General features: G+C 38.0%; 2 protein-coding genes across 3 annotated transcripts in view; one reads left to right on the top strand and one right to left on the bottom strand.

Moving 5' to 3' along the window:
* Positions 1-16457, top strand: part of RpS24 (ribosomal protein S24) — a 325883-nt gene that overhangs the window by 239836 nt on the left and 69590 nt on the right. The gene's annotated exons all lie outside the window — the stretch shown is intronic.
* Positions 1-16457, bottom strand: part of Sirt1 (Sirtuin 1) — a 189553-nt gene that overhangs the window by 130764 nt on the left and 42332 nt on the right. For both annotated transcript variants that reach the window (XM_067152761.2, XM_067152762.2), the window contains exons 5-8: positions 10850-11043; positions 10587-10693; positions 10347-10505; positions 3000-3158 (exon numbers count right to left, since the gene is read on the bottom strand). In XM_067152761.2, coding sequence (XP_067008862.2) covers positions 3000-3158; positions 10347-10505; positions 10587-10693; positions 10850-11043 — 619 coding nt within the window. The remainder of the gene's footprint in view (positions 1-2999; positions 3159-10346; positions 10506-10586; positions 10694-10849; positions 11044-16457) is intronic.

Below are 16457 nucleotides of genomic sequence, written 5' to 3'. Positions count from 1 at the left end.
GGTTTTAACGTTTTGATTTATGTAAATAGGCAGCTCCGAACTGAAACCAATATCATTAACATTTTGCTTGATTGTAGGCATATTAACAAATGCATCCATGTCAGAACATAAAATTTAACTAGAAATCCAGCGCTATCCTGATTAATACCCTTTCTTAGCCAATAACATAAATCTCTCATGCCATTTGTGATAGTTACATCTCATATGTCGGCCCCGTGGCGTAGGGGTAGGTAGCGTGCCCGGAGGCCCAGGATTTTTATCGGGACTTGATGGCAGGTTCGAGGTCTACTCAGCCTACGTGATTACAACTGAGGAGCTATCTGATGGTGAGATAGCAGCCCTAGTCTAGAAAGCGAAGAATAACAGCTGAGAGTAATCTAGTGCTGACCCCATGATACCTTGCAATGTCCAGGCCTTTGTGGTGAGCAGCGGTCATTTGGCGTCTGAATGTTATGTTTGCAGTGTGTCCTGAAGAGAACAAAGGCCTTATTGACTTGAAAAATGTAAAACATAGTCTTTCTTATCCAGTTCATGATGCTGGGAAATTATGCCACGTGGCTGAAAAAATGTTTCGTTACTATTGGGAATATATGACAAAAACCTTATGTTGAAGTTACAGACTGAAATTCTCTCGTCAGTCACAGGACAGTTGTTTTAAAGTAACAATCATATATTTACTGCTACCGAGGCCAGTGAGGAATCATATTATGCCAACCTAACTAAACATGTGTCAGAGCGGTGTTTTACAATTAGATAGCACTACAAATGCAGAGCTATTTAGTGTACATTTGCTTTAGAATCTCTCCCTTCAGTTCTTGCATAATAGCTCTCATTTCATATCGTATATACGTGAGTAATCCCTGCCACCTAACTTTAGGAAGGCTCATTTCAAAAAAAAAATAAAAAATTGCCAACATTGACGCAAATAAGAACCGCACCCCAATTTCATTCCCAAATTTTTTTTAAAATATGCAGGGATTATTCGCATAAATATGGTAATTTTGAACAATATATTGCTTCAAACAAAAACAAACTGTTATGTATCTCATTTTCTTCTAAGTTACAGACGTAATGTGCTTGTTATGCTTCTGAAAAGAAACTCTACTTAAGGAATATTTATACCCATCAAACAGTTATGTTCTCCGAATTCCGATATTTTCATCAACTCAATCTGTAACCGATTCACCTAATGAATATAATCTGTGATCCCGCTCTGTTCCATGCTTCGCCTGCTGAGGTACATGCCAGTTCAACTTTCTTCAAAGATGGTAGTGTGGTACCTACTATATGCATTTTTTTTTTTTTTAATGATATTTGTTTGTGGCGTCGACCTATGAAGATCTTTTGCCACTACTTTCAACATCTGAAAGGCTGCGTGTAAGTGGAATTGTGGAAGTGTAGTGTTGAATGTGAGGCAAGGAAAATTAAGGACGACACAAACACCCAGTCCCGAGACCAGGGATATTAATTACAATTAAAAACCCCTGACCCGGGCGGGAATCGAACCCGGGGCCACCGGGTGACAGGCGGACACGTTGCCCCCTACACCTAGATCGCTGATATGTAGAGTATATGTAAAATTTACAGACAAAACATAATTTATAGAGTATTTTTTTAACAATGCGCTTATGAAAGTCTACAAAATTGGTCAATAATATCATTACGTTGAATGCTGTTTGTTGTGATGTGCTTGTTTTTTTTTTTTTTTTTTTTTTTTTTTTTTTTTTTTTTTTTTTTTTTTGCAGCCCTTCATCTCTGATAGATGGGATTACTGCTGCGTCCCGAGTAGAACAGCCCCTGGCTAAATATCGACGAGAAGTATCTTAGAAGTTTGATAACTTTCTCTTTTATTAGCATGCCATTCCTCTGGTTCATACATGCTCTGATGACTATTGGTACATGACACACTGGTTCATCAATAGTATTCCAGCAATTCGATCCCTGCTCTGAAGTGCCGATATGAATGAGGAGTGTGAATGGAAAATGGCAAAGCAGTGTTCACCGCTGTTTGTGGCCGGGCTATTCCAGCTCTGGAATTTGGCATTATTAGGACGCCAGTGTAGTACTGTTCTTGAAAAGTGGAAAACTGCCCCTTTTTCATTTGATCGAGCATTTCACATGATAGCATTGCTTTTAACCATGACTCCCAATCAGTTAATATTTATTCTGACAAAAATACTGACAACATTGTAATGACAATGTTGAATTCAGTTTATTAGTATTTGTCTGCGCCTGTTATAACATCCTGGGAAAATGGATGGGTGGATGTTATTGAAACTTGGTATTTTAATTGAGAGTAAAGTCGAGTAGGATCCTAGCTATAAGTTGTCCAAAAAATTTCACCAGGAGGGGGTGCTTCAGAAAGGGCCTAAAGCATAAAACTTGATGTATCACTCTTATGGTTGGTTTTACACTAAAATAGAAAATTGCAGAAATATCAGGGACAGTCATGTGAACATTTAATTCCAAGAGTTGGTAACTAGATCTGTAGTCTAAAGAGAGATGTTATAGAGATTGTTTCAGCAACGATTCACTGGTTTCGCACACATTAACCCTTTAAGTACTTGAATTTCTTTTATACAGGAAGGAAGAGATAAAAAAATCAAGTTCAGCAATAATGCAAAAAATATGAAACTGCACAGGGCCACAGTAAGCAAGGGAGCAAGTACGTCAAGACAAGCCGCTGACGGAGAGGAGTGAGGAGTGGACAAAAATGTCATGATGCAAGGGCTAAGTAATTGTCCAATCAATGACTGGTATTACAGCTAGTTGGAAATAATTGGAAATGATTACAAATGCCAAGATGCTTAAGAGAATCAGCATAGTGAAACATTATTTTTTAATGCATAGCCACATTTAAGTGGTGAATGTGGTTTTCATAGACTGGCTTTTCAAGGAAATAAATCATGTTATGTTTGGGCCTATACAATATTCAATTCAAACTAAATAAAAAAGAGAATAAAGTTATTTACAACTAATGAAAGTAAAAAATTACTTACTTGGAATAAGAGCTACTGGTCTAACTTTGAGAGACGAACCAATTACAATGAGCAAATCACATTCATCCTTATCCTTTGCCATAGAATCATGGAACACTTCAGGTAAACCTTCACCAAAGAAAACAATATCTGGCTTCATTATGCCTCGAGATACCAATTCTGTGGAAAGATAAAATAATAATAATAATAATAATAATAATAATAATAATAATAATAATAATAATAATAATAATAATAATAATAATAACAACAACAACAGTACAAGTAACTTCAAAAGAACAATGGCTGAATCAATTTTTTAGGTATTTTCCAAAAGCTATTACTTGCCCCTTTACACTTTTTTTTTCTGTTCACCAGCCCAAAAAATTAGGCAAGATCATATCAAACCGAAAGAATTAGCTTATGTACCATCTGTTCAGCCTTTGGTTGTGGCATCATACGCAACCATTAACCCGGCTCAAGGGAGAGAGGGTCACCTTCCCTGTTCTCCACTTGAGTAATTCTTGCCATGCTGCGGGGGTGGGCATCCTCCACATCAATAGGCCAGTGTGAAAAGATGGCTAAGTTCAGACAGGGACCCAGCACCACAGGGTATAACGTGGAACCCATGCCCAGGGTTACGGGCGAAGACCTTAACGGCATCTTTGGCAGAGAAGGATACCTTCGGAATGGCAGAGATGGCGGATGAGGCAACCCGTCCTCCCTGGGGATAATTAGAAGAGGACACCACTGCCTTGTGGAGAAGAGGGATCTTCAAAGGCTAAGGGAGTAAACCCCGAAAGAAAATCCTCACCTGTGTTAGGCCTAGCATGTCAACAATTGAGTATGAATATACTGCTTTCAAGCCTAAAACAAGCCTCGGATGGAAGAATAAATTAAATACCGGACATGACAGTTCTTCTCGTACCGTCTCAATTCATGAAGGCCAAAAGAATGATGCTCATCGGAGACACCAGAAGACACAAAACCCACCCAAGAAAGAGCAACTGAAAACTGGTACACTTAATATCCTTACTCTCACAAACAAATATGAAGAACTTGTGGATCTTATGGAGAGGCGTAAGCTCAAGATAATGGGGTTGAGTGAGACAAAATGGAAAGGATATGGGAAGAATCCCTTGAGAAATGGATATGTGCTGTACTACAGTGGGAACAATGATGAATCCAAAAATGGAGTTGGCTTCCTCCTTCATAAAGATATAGACACACAGACAATGTCAAATATGTGAATGATAAGATCATCCAGATGAGACTAAGTGTTGGTATTGCACAGCAAACTCTCCCACAAGGATATGCACCGCAGACAGGATGTACCACAGAAGAGAAAGAGCAATTCCTTATCGAACTTGGGGAACAAATAACAGAGGAGAACACAATCATTATGGGTGATCTGATGCCCAAGTTGGTAAAGAAAGACTAGACTGTGAAAACATCGTTGGCCCCCATGGCTATGGTAACAAAGTCTGAAGGAGAGAACTTGATTGATTTCTGTGTGCGAAACAACTTAACCATCCAGAACACATGGTATCAGAAGAGGAACAGCCATAAAATAACGAGATACAGCTGGGATGGAAAGCTCAAGACTATGATCGACTTCATCATCACCGATAGAAAAGAGGGTCAGTATGTTACAGATGTTAAAGTCATACCCAGCGAGTTCCTAGATAGCGACCATCGGCTATTAATCGTTGACCTTAAAGATGTTCATGTGCCAAAAATTAAATAAAAGAAAATGCCAAAGATCAAGACATGGCTATTGAAGGACATGTAGAAGAAAGGAAACTATGAAGCAAGGATAACAGCTAAATTACCCAAAACTGAGAAAGGGGGAGTAGAAGAAGAATGGTCCTTATTCGAAGAAACCCTTGTAAAAGAAGCCACGGAAATTTGTGGAAAAACAAGTGCCACACCAAAAGAGAAGGAAACACCTTGGTGGAATGACCGAGTGAAGACAGCAGTAAAAGATAGAAATATACTGAAAAGAAAATTAGACCTTGAAAAACAGAAAACAGATGATAGAAGAAATGAATTAGAAATTGAACATCTAGCACAGGAATACCAAAAAAAGAAACTGGCTGTAAAAAGATTGATCCAGGAAGAAAAGGAAAAGTGCTGGGATGACTTTACTACAAGGATAGAGGAAGACTGTCAAGGAAATAGGAAACTACTATACAAAATAGTAAACAGTAAAAGAAATGAAAATATAAACATCCTTGCACTGGAAACAGATGATGGTAGCTTAATACAAACAGAGGAAGGGATCAGGGATGAAATGAAGAAGTACTTCAACATGCTGTTAAATGGAGACGGGGGCAACACCACCACCAATGATTGTAGTGTAGATGAAGCCAAAAACAACAAATACCCATTAACATGGCTTGAGGTAGAAACAGCACTAAAGAACATGCAAAATGGGAAGTCCCCAGGCTTTGATGATCTCAGCTCAGACATGATAAAGGCAGCTGGAATACCAGGCTTGAATTGGCTATATAGAGTGTTATCAATGATTTGGAAAAGTAACAACATTCCAGAAGATTGGAGTAAAGGAGTCATCATCCCACTGGTCGAAAAAGGCAACCGACAGAAATATGGAAATTACAGAGGCATTACGCTGTTGTCACACTCACTGAAGCTGCTGGAAAAGATCATAGAAACAAGACTTAGGAAGATAGTAGAACCTTTGCTTGAGGAAGAACAACACGGGTTCAGGAAAAGTCGAAGTACTGTGGATCTTATCTTTGCAGTAAAGATGCTGACAGAAAAGTACTGGGAATACAGAAGAAATCTTGTGACTGCATTTGTGGACATTGTAGAAGCATATGATAGTGTTCCTCGAAACAAGATATGGGAATGTCTGGAAGACCTAAAGGTGCCAAAGTACTTAATTGACAAAGTCAAGATGCTATACTAGAAATGCTACAGCTGTGTCCAGATAGGCAACGGATGATCAAAATGGTTTGAAACAAAGAGAGGTGTCCAACAAGGAAGTGCCCTGTCACCACTCCTGTTCGTAATAGTAATGGACGAGGTCATCAAATCTTAAAGATAAAAATTTCATAATGTTCCGAATTGAAATGTATTACAATGAAATTGAAATAATAAATAAGGTAGTGCAACCTATTCAAACCTATTCCTATTCAATACAAATAGGTATTGAATAGGTTGATCTACCTTACTTATTACTTCAATTTCATTGTCATCAAATCTATCAAGAAAATGGACAGTGAACCAAACGCCCTGGTATTTGCTGATGATGTGCTTTTATGGGGAGAGACAGAAGCTGAAGTTCAGAGGAAACTTAATGAATGGAACAACACATTCAAAAATTTTGGACTGAAAATGACCATCAACAGGGAAGGAACAAGCTCAAATATATTTCTGGAAGGAGCAAAAATTGAATCAGCTTCCCACTTCAAGAACCTCGGAAGCACAATCTCGAAAGACAACATTGTTAGGCAGGAAATACTCAGCAGGACACAGAAAGCATCGAACTTCTACAGTCAAGTCAGAAATCTTCTCTGGGACTGCAAAATACCACAGAAAGCGAAAACAATCATGTACCACACTTACTTCGTACCAATCCTCACGTACGGTTTAGAGACATGTACCCTACTAAACAAAGACTTCAGTAGAATCCAAGCAACTGAAATGAGATTCATTAGAACCATGAACCAAACAACCAGAAAGGACAAGATCAGAAATGAAGTGAACAGGAAAGTAGCTGGTATTGAAGTTCCTATTATCAGTGTCATAATGAAACGCAGACTTCAGCGGTATGGGCACATAATGAGAATGAACAGGGAAAGTCCTGCCAGAAAATATTTCGACCTTAATCTCGTAGGAAGAAGACCACAGGGAAGACCAAGAAAACGTTGGATAGAGACTGTAAGATCAGATGTGGAGGAGAAAGGATACAAATGGGAGGATGTACTGGATCAGGAGATGGCGAGCGCTTGTACACCACACCCGGGAAACTGGAGTTGGGAAATGATGATGATGACCATCTGTTCACCAGCCCAAAATAATGAGGCTAGATCATATCAAACCGAAAGAATTAGCTTATGTACTATGAACCAAAAGCAATATCACCTATTTTAAAAACTAATGTTTAAAACCAACAAAGATTCAAGAGACAAACAAGTTTTCCAGAGACAACAGTCCAAATACAGTAGAACCTAGACGCATAATTCCCAGAACTGTTGTTTTCCCATATTCATCGTTCCACACAATAAACCAATGTTAAATTTCCCTGCATCTATCATTCCTTGAACTATCGTTTTATTGCATCCATCATCAAACTATATTTGTCCTCGGATAATTTTTCCTAATTTGATAGACTCTTTGTAAGAAAAATGTACACAGAAGTTTTTTTAATTTAAAGCAACAGCTCAATACTCTAGCACAGAATAGCGGCAACATGTTACGCGAGAATGTACAAGCGTTTCCGAGTCGCTACTCTTGAACAAGGATCATGTAGGTTGGGGTGCAGTGTGCAGGTTATTCACGCACAATCACACTATATAACCACGCCTACAAACCTCCTGGCGCTTCTCCTCGACCCACCAACTGGCGGTCCCTAGAAGTACACTTATTCGGAAGAATTAAAATGGAGGCACTGTAAAACTCAGGTTGTGTGTTGCTACTGGCCGGCTTAGGTCAGCTGTCATGAAGACTAGTTTTCTATTGCTTCGATAGACCTCGCACCATGTATACTAACGAGGCTGCCAACTTAATTGAAAAGCAGAAAATAATGCAGTTTAAAATCGTCACGGCAGGCACATTGTGGAGTGTGCAGGATGTTAAGACGCCTGTTGACTGTTTGTTGCCCCCTGTCTAATCGTCTTGTCACAAGCCTGACCCAATTAATCCACACCAACGGTCCTTTTACTAGCCTGGTCTTGTCATCAGTTCCTAAGTTGGCAGCCTCGACTAGCCCACTATGACATTGTCTGAGATGTGCCATGCTGAATTTTTAACCTTTGCAACATCTTCCGAGCCGCGCTGTGTTGGATCTCTAACTTGTCTTCTGCAAAGGGTCTACAGAATCTTTACTAAAATACAGGTTATCGGCGTAATATCCATGCATCACATTAAAATGCAATAAGAGAACTGGCCTTAAAGGTTTTCAATTATTAGATGTAAAGAAAAGCAAAAAAGGAATGGCGTAAAAATCATGTTTTCATCTTCATCACATATATCATGGTTGCAATATTTTGATAAAGCTATGTATAAAATAGTATGAGGATGTCCGGCTCTAGGGCTAAATGGTCAGTGTGCTGGGCTTTGGTCCAAGGGGTCCTGATCGGATCGGAGATTTTATACGTCATTGGTTAACTCCGACAGTTCGGGGTGTGTGTGTGTGTGCGGGCGCGCAGTCTTCAGCATTAGAATTCATCATAGGTAGGACCCCATTTTCATACACGCACACGTCACCTATCAGCTGTCAACTCGGAAGACCTGCACCAGGCCTCACCAGAGGTCACATACCATTACAGTAAAACCTCGTTAATTCAAAGTCGTTGGGACTCAAAAATCGGACTTCAAATTACGTGATTTCAAATTAACCACCAATTCGCAATTCAGAAGTACCAACCCATGCCGCGTTACAAAATATTCTAAGGCCCGTTACTGCATGCAGTTAACCTTGATTCACAGTTTATACCTTTCAAATGCCATGAAAAAAGAACTGTTTCCAAAATGTATCCAAGAAGGTGCATATACAGTATTCAAATAATGCACCTAGATATCTCACTGGCAAACATAACCTCACGCAACGAAAGAAAGAAAAAAAAGCACGAGTCAAAGATGAGGAGAAATCTATGCTGGCTCCCATGTGCAAGTGCTTTATTCATTGGATTACTATGTTGTATGCATTTTAGATGCCTTTTTTATTTACACAGAAAGTACGCGATGCCCTTAAAATCGAACTTTCCTGTGACTCTATCCTTGTGCGATTTCCCGCCATGGCACTTCTCTCGTACTTCAGAAATGTAAACACTTCCGCATCACAAAGTATTCTAAGACCCATTAACATGCAATCACCTCGATTCACAGTTTAAACCTTTCAAATGCCATGGAAAAAAACTTTCCAAAACGTATCCAACAAGGTGCATTTACAATGTTCAAATAATGCACTTGGATAAATCATTGACAAACATAACCTCACGCAACAAAAGAAAAAAAATCACACAATTCAAAGACGAGGATATATTATGTTGGTTCCCCTGGATTTCTGTACTGTTTCAATTTTTTAGATGCTTTGTACTGGCATGGAAAGTGCCCGACGCCCTTAAAACATTGTGGATTATCCAACTTTCCTCTGATGAGGGGATGAAGTTTCACGCTTCCATGTGCATTTCAACGCACCTTTGTACAATTCTCCAGCTGGCACTTTCTCCTTTAAAACCATAAGACCGTTTGGGCTCGCATTAAAATAATGCAATGCAGTTTCATCGGCAATGACAATATTGTTTGGTGCCTACGAATTTATTAATATGAGCCACGTTTTTCATCAATGGTCGGCATCGTCAGTGTTCGCGGATTCCTTTTTTCCGCACACTGCCTGTTGCATTACATTACGGCATTCCTCAAAAGGTTGAATACAAAAGAATTCCGATTTCATTCAACTTAGCTATCATAAAGCGTGCTGTAGACCCACCGAAATGAGTGTAAGTGCGGAAAACTACCCCTCCACGTTCTGGAACATGCGTTCTATTATGACGCGGATCAATTTTGAGTTGAAATTACTCTGTAACATACTAGGGCCTATTATTTTAAAATGAAAAAGGCAATTTCGAATTAAAAGTCTGAATTTTGGTAATGGGGCCGACATGGTACTTCGAATTACGAATTGTCCGTATTTCGAATTAAACAATTTAAATAACATGCAAAACCGTTATCTCATGTTTCCGGGAAAGAGAGCTTCTCGAATTAGGCGGGATTTTCAATTAACCGATTTTGAATTATCGAGGTTCTACTGTATTATTATTACATAAAGAAAAATGTCCAAATACAGCACCCATATTTAATTATTTTGCTTTCCCCTTAATATTAACGTTACCCGCATTTATCATTTTCCTGCATCCATCGTCATTTTCCCATCCCCATGAAAAACGATCCATCAAGGTTTCACTGGTCACAAAGCAGAAGATGGCTGAAAATACTAACAATTATGAACAGAATACTTCATATGAATAATTAACAAAAATTATTGAGAAGATCGCTGAAAATACTAACAATTATGAACAGAATACTTCATATGAATAATTAACAAAAATTAATCTTTTTAAATGAACATACAAAAAATTATGCTTATTTCAATATCAAGTTTAATATTTAGAAACTTGCCTTTAAAATCAGAATTGTGGTCGATATCATTGCTTACAGGAGGAGATAAGTCAGGACAACGCGGACAAAGAGGAATTCTCTGAGCAAATATGTCTTCTCGAATCTCATCAGCCGTCACTTTATACTTGCAATGTGTGCAAGAAGCAGTTGCAAAGGATCCTATAATAGAAGATAAAGGTTAAGGATGCAATATTCCCTCTGATGCAATGATAGAACAAAAAAGTAATAGGCAGCATTTACCATGACATTCTATAACATTTTTGATTCCAGCGACTTGTTCCAAAGTGTCAATGTTCTGGGAATAGTTACGTAGTAGTTTACCATGTTTCTCCAACATTTTGATAAACCTACGGAAAAATAAACAAACAAAATCTATGATTCATAACAGAAATTATAAACAGATGTTCACAAACTGAATTATTTCTATAGTATACAGAATACATAAGAAAGAGGATAATATTTACAACTCATGTTATTTTACCAAACACTAATTAACAACTTACCGATGACATGGTGATGGTTTAAACTGCCCAGGATAAATTTCTCGGGCAAACTTAAAAAATGGCCTGGGATCCTGACTGAAGTACTGAATGTCGAACATGGCTTGAGGATCAGGTAAATCAGGAAAATCAATGGCTAGTCTGGAATATATACCATCTCTGCTGCGGAAGTCTGGTATGCCACAAGACACCGAAACCTATAAAGGTAAACGGCATTAAATTGCATACTGGTTACTGAATGATAGTTATGTAACACAATTACACAATTCATACCTGGAAAAGACAAACAGAAGACAGAAAGAGCTTTGATTTTAAAAAGCCACAAGGATATAATTATTTTCAGCAAAATTAAGAAGACGATTCTCTAAGGTTCTGTAAGTTCAGTCAACATAACAATGAAAATTTCTATCCAAGATGCAAAGGACTCAAACTGAGATTCAACATAAACGGTATAAACCAGAGTGCTAACCCACTGAGGCTATGGGCTGGCCTGACGCAAAGGCGGGCAGCTTACGTAGCAAGCACACGTCACAATGAAGCGAGAGTGCAAACACACTTTGCAGGGAAGGCAGCAGAGACATTTGATTGTGACTACAAAGCTCTCCTCCACTACTCAGTGAAATGCTGATTGGGGCACAGTATTTTTTTTTTTTTTTTTAAAGAAGTTATAAACTCAAGAAAACCAAAATTTTCAAGATATTCCCGTTGGATTCATACCATGCTAGATATAAACAGTCAGTTTTATTTTCTTATATTTATACATTCAAAGAAACTGACATGTTATAATTTTTGTGCTATAATTCACAAAGATACAGACAGGGTTTAAGCATACAAGCTACAATTTACTTTACTCCTTGGATGCAAATGACAGTATTTCATTTTTTTTTTTAAGTAGAATTTCTTGTTATTAATTCAGCAACACATAATATTAATTCAACAAGTTTACTGCTTGATTTTGCAGTGTTTTGTAGTTCTATGTGACTTTCTCTCTCTTTCCTAGCATTTATCCCAAAGTATGGGGTGCGCTGCTTTGCTATATCTCCTCCATTTCATCCTATTGCTGACATCTTCAGGTTTTAAACCAATGTCGTGCATGTTGGCCTTGAAATTGTCATTCCACCGCTTTAAAGGCCTTCCACGTGGTTGTGTTCCTCCCGGATCAACTTGGAGAGCTGTTTTAGAAACTGAGCCATCCTGCCATCTCATAACATGACCGTACCAGCGAAGACGCGCTTCCCCCCCTTTCTCCACAATTGAAGCGACGCCAAACCTTTGTCGAACATCTTCATTTCTAATCTGGTCACATCGAGTCAGTCCAAGAGTCCATCGAAGCATCCTCATTTCCATTCTACGAAGAGTCTGCTCATGCTTTGTCATTGGGCGACATTCTGCCCTGTAAATAGCTGCTGGCCGTACCACGGTCTTGTAAATTTTTGCCTTTCGATGGTGAGGCATTTCTTTTATTGCAGAGGACTCCGGTGACTTGTCTCCACTTGAACCAAGCTGCATTTACTCGCGCTCGGGTATCAAAAGTGGCATTACAGTTCGAAGTGACAACTGACCCTAGGCATTTAAATATCATGGTTTTCTGCAAGTCTTGACTATTGATCCTTATGGCCCCACTAGTTTAGGGGCCACATTCTAGGTATTCAGTTTTCTGGGTGTTGAGGCGCAGACCATTCTCAGCTAATTTGTCGCTCCAAATTTGTGTCTGGCGTTGGAGTGACTTTTTCTGTTCACTGAATTTCTGAAAATAGTATTTAAAACTTATCAGGCGTCTGATGATAATGGCGAGGGAGTTTCATCACGAGTGAGGACATAAATATTTACTGTCCAAGATTAAAGTACAACAAAGTAAGTACAGTAGAACCTTGATAATTCAAAATCTGTTCATTCAAAATCCCGCCTAATTCGAAGAAGCTCTCATTCCTGGAAACATTAGGTATGGTTTTGCTTGTTATTCAAATTGTTTAATTCAAAATACGGATAACTCTTAATTTGAAAAACAGTGTCCCTCCCATTACTGAAATTCAGACTTTTAATCCAAAACTGCCTTTACATTTAAAAAAATAGTATTTTACAGAGTAAGTAATTTAACTTCAAAATTTATCCACGCCATGACAGAACGTGTTTTCCGGAATGTGCAGGGGTAGCTTTCCGCACTTTCACTCGCTTTGGTGTGTCTACATTGTGCTTCATATTTGCTAAGATCGAGTGAAATCGCAATTCTTTGTATTCAGCGCTTCAAAGAATGCTACAATATCATGTAGCAGGCTGTGTGCGGAGAAGCTGAATCTGCGAATAATGGTGATGCCCACAGTTGGCAAAAAAGTGTGGCTCACATAATAAATTCGTAAGCACCAAACAATATTGTCAATGCCGATGAAACTGTATTTTTTTATGCCAAGCCCAAACCGGCTTATCGTTTAAAAGGAGATAAGTGCCAGCCGGGAAATCGTACAAGAGTGGGGGTCATTGTACTGTGTTGCAATGCACATGGAAGTGACAGACTTCCCCCTCTTCATAGGAAAGTTCAATAACCCAAGATGTTTTAAGGGCGCCGAGCACTTTCCGTGCAAGTACAAGCCTCTAAAGAAATGGAAACAGTACAGTAATCCAAAAAATAAGAAATTTGTACTGGGGAGACAGCATAATTTGTCCTCGTGTTTTTTTCTGTCATTGCATGAGGTTTTGTTTGCCAGCGATTTATCCAAGTGCATTATTTGAATAATGTAATTTCACCTTGTTGGATACATTTCAGAAATAGTTTTTTCCATGGCATTTGAAAGGTCTCCTTTAAACTACATGCATTAACGGGTCTTAGAATACTTTGACACGACATGGGTTGGCATTTCTGAATTATGAGGGAAGTGCCATGGTGGGAAATTGTACAAGGATAGTCACTGTACTGTGTTGTAATGGAGACAGAAGCAAGAGATTTTCTCCACTGGTCATAGGAAAGTTGGATAAGCCACGATGTTCTAAGGGCATTGTTTACTTTCTGTGCAAGGACAAGGTATCTAAAATGCATCAGGATAGTAATCCAATGAATAAAGGACTTGCACAGGGAAGCCAGCATAGATTTCTCCTCATCTTTGAATCATGCATTTTTTTCTTTCAATGCGTGACGTTATGTTTGTCAACGAGTTATCCAAGTGCATTATTTGAATACTATAAATGCACCTTGGATACATTTTGGAAATAGTTCTTTTTTTTTTCCATGGCATTTGAAAGGTTTAAACTGTGAATTAAGGTTAACTGCATGCAGTAACGGATATTAAAATATTTTGTGACGCGGCAAGGGTTGGCATTTCTGAATTACGAGTTGGTGGTTAATTCAAAATCACATAATTCAAAGTCAGATTTTTGCATCCCAACGTCTTCGAATTAACGAGGTTTTACTGTACAACAACGTAAATGTATCTACCAAATACTGTAGATATATAGTATGCCTTCAAATAAATAACCTAACTGATGTTATTCCTGGTAAGCATGACTGGACTGTTGGTGAGTTTATCAGGTATTTAAACTCAAGCAACCACAAGCCACAGATCTACCATAACTCCATTTTATTTTATTTTTTAAAATTTATTTTACGCCTACATTGGAGCACTGAAATCAATCTATATATAGTCAAGTCTTATGAATATTGGTTACAAATTTGGTTGATGTTTCTTCTTTTGTTCCCAGAAATGTTTCATTCTCTCTGACCTGGCTGCCCGTCCTTCGTAAGTTATGTTGTACTGCTTGCGTGTATAGGTCTTCAGTTTAAGTCTCACATCGTTATTTCTCAGGATCCTCTTCTCTGTTTTCAATTTGTTGAATTGTCATGCCTAATTCACTTAAATATTCTTGGACTTCTTTGAATCAGTGATTTTTAGTTTTACTATTCCAAAAGTAGTTGAATACATGTTTGATTATCCTAGTCTCTGGTAGTCATGATATGTGACAAAAAAAAGCAACTCTTCTTTTCCGCATTGTATCTATTATAGACTCAGTCTCCTGGTACACAACTTCATTAGGCAGTAATCGCCACTGTCCATCTACTTGGTGTTTTTTTTTTAGAATTGTTCTAATGATTTGTCTATCTATTTTCTGTAATTTATCTGTAGTTGATTTCGTATTCAAATTGAATAAGGTTTCACTAGCATAGGTTGCTTCAGGCTTGATAACGGAGTTGTAGTGTTTAACTTTTGCATTTATCAAGAGAGATTTCTTCTTGTAGGTTGGCCAAGTAATGTGTTGAGCTTGTTTTAATTTGGTAATTCTATTTTCAACTGATATTTTCTCTTTTAAGTTCCAAGTTATAATTTCTCCAAGAAATTTAAATTTATTAACAACCTTAATTTGTTTGTTATTAGTCAGTGTGATAGGTGATGTTTCCAATTTGAAGAATGGCATCATTTCCGTCTTTTCAAAGGAGATTTGTAATCCAATTTTTGCTGCTATTCGTTCTAATTCTTCAATTTGGTGTTTAGCCTCTTCCACACTACTTGCAAGTATCGCAAGGTCATCTGCAAATACTAGACAACTGAGTTTGATATTTTTGCCAATCTTGATGTTTGGCTGACATTTCTTAGACCATCCTCGCATGACTTTCTCCAATGCACAGTTAAACAGTATTGGTGAGAGACCATCCCCCTGTCGAAGTCCAGTCCGGATTTCAAATGATTCAGACAACTCTCCTCAGAATTTAACTTTTGCTCTAGTGTTCTTGAGGGTAACACCAACAAGATTAATGAGTTTCTGGTGTAACCCAAATTCTTTACAGATTTTAAGTAATGACTCACGATGAATACTGTCATATGCTTTCTTGAAGTCTTTTTGTTTCTCATTCTTTGATGGTTCATAATCCACTTAAAGACTAATGATTTGGTCAGGACAACTTCTTCCAGGTCAAAATCCCCCCCTGATACTCTCAAAGTTCTTGGTTAAGCTGTTCTTGAATTCTCGTGAGGATAATTCTAGACAGGATCTTATATGTAATATCAAGTAGAGAGATCCCTTCTCTGGACTCCCTAAGCCTCCACGCGTAACAATTACCCAGTTCCAAAAAACTGAAGAGCCTTTCCAACATCCATGTGTTTTGACGTCTATGAATACCTTAAAAAATGACGTAACTTCTTCGAATATACAACAGCAAACTCAAGAAGCCAGCATTCAAATGATAATTCTTCTTTATAACATCTTTTAGTGCACACTAGACTTTTAATACTATACGGCGCACTGAACTTTATTCATAAATAAACAACATAACTTCCGCTCAGTGCTTCGTCAATTGGAAGAGTTATTATTTTTAATATATTGCTGCTCAATATCCCACATGGTATGTACTTTTAAAAAGACTGTACTTGTGTTTACATTGTTTATTTTTTCTTCGATATTTAGGCTTTAATTTACTTCAGGCTGATGATGACCTATTACTAGGTCGAAACTAGTCCCTATGTAATTTAAACTATTTACATTTTGTATTGAAAAGGTGGACTAAAAATAATATATTACTTTACTCTATTGTAATCACAGTTCAATACGGATCTATCATTATGAAACTTATTTCTTTTAATAACCATAGCTGTATCATGAAAACACATTTCAAGTGCATGTAGAGAAA

Source organism: Anabrus simplex, chromosome 8, assembly GCF_040414725.1.
Source record: "Anabrus simplex isolate iqAnaSimp1 chromosome 8, ASM4041472v1, whole genome shotgun sequence".
NCBI classification, from domain to species: domain Eukaryota; kingdom Metazoa; phylum Arthropoda; class Insecta; order Orthoptera; family Tettigoniidae; genus Anabrus; species Anabrus simplex.
Note: the sequence above shows the minus strand (reverse complement) of the source record. Positions and strands in the feature narration are given on the sequence as shown.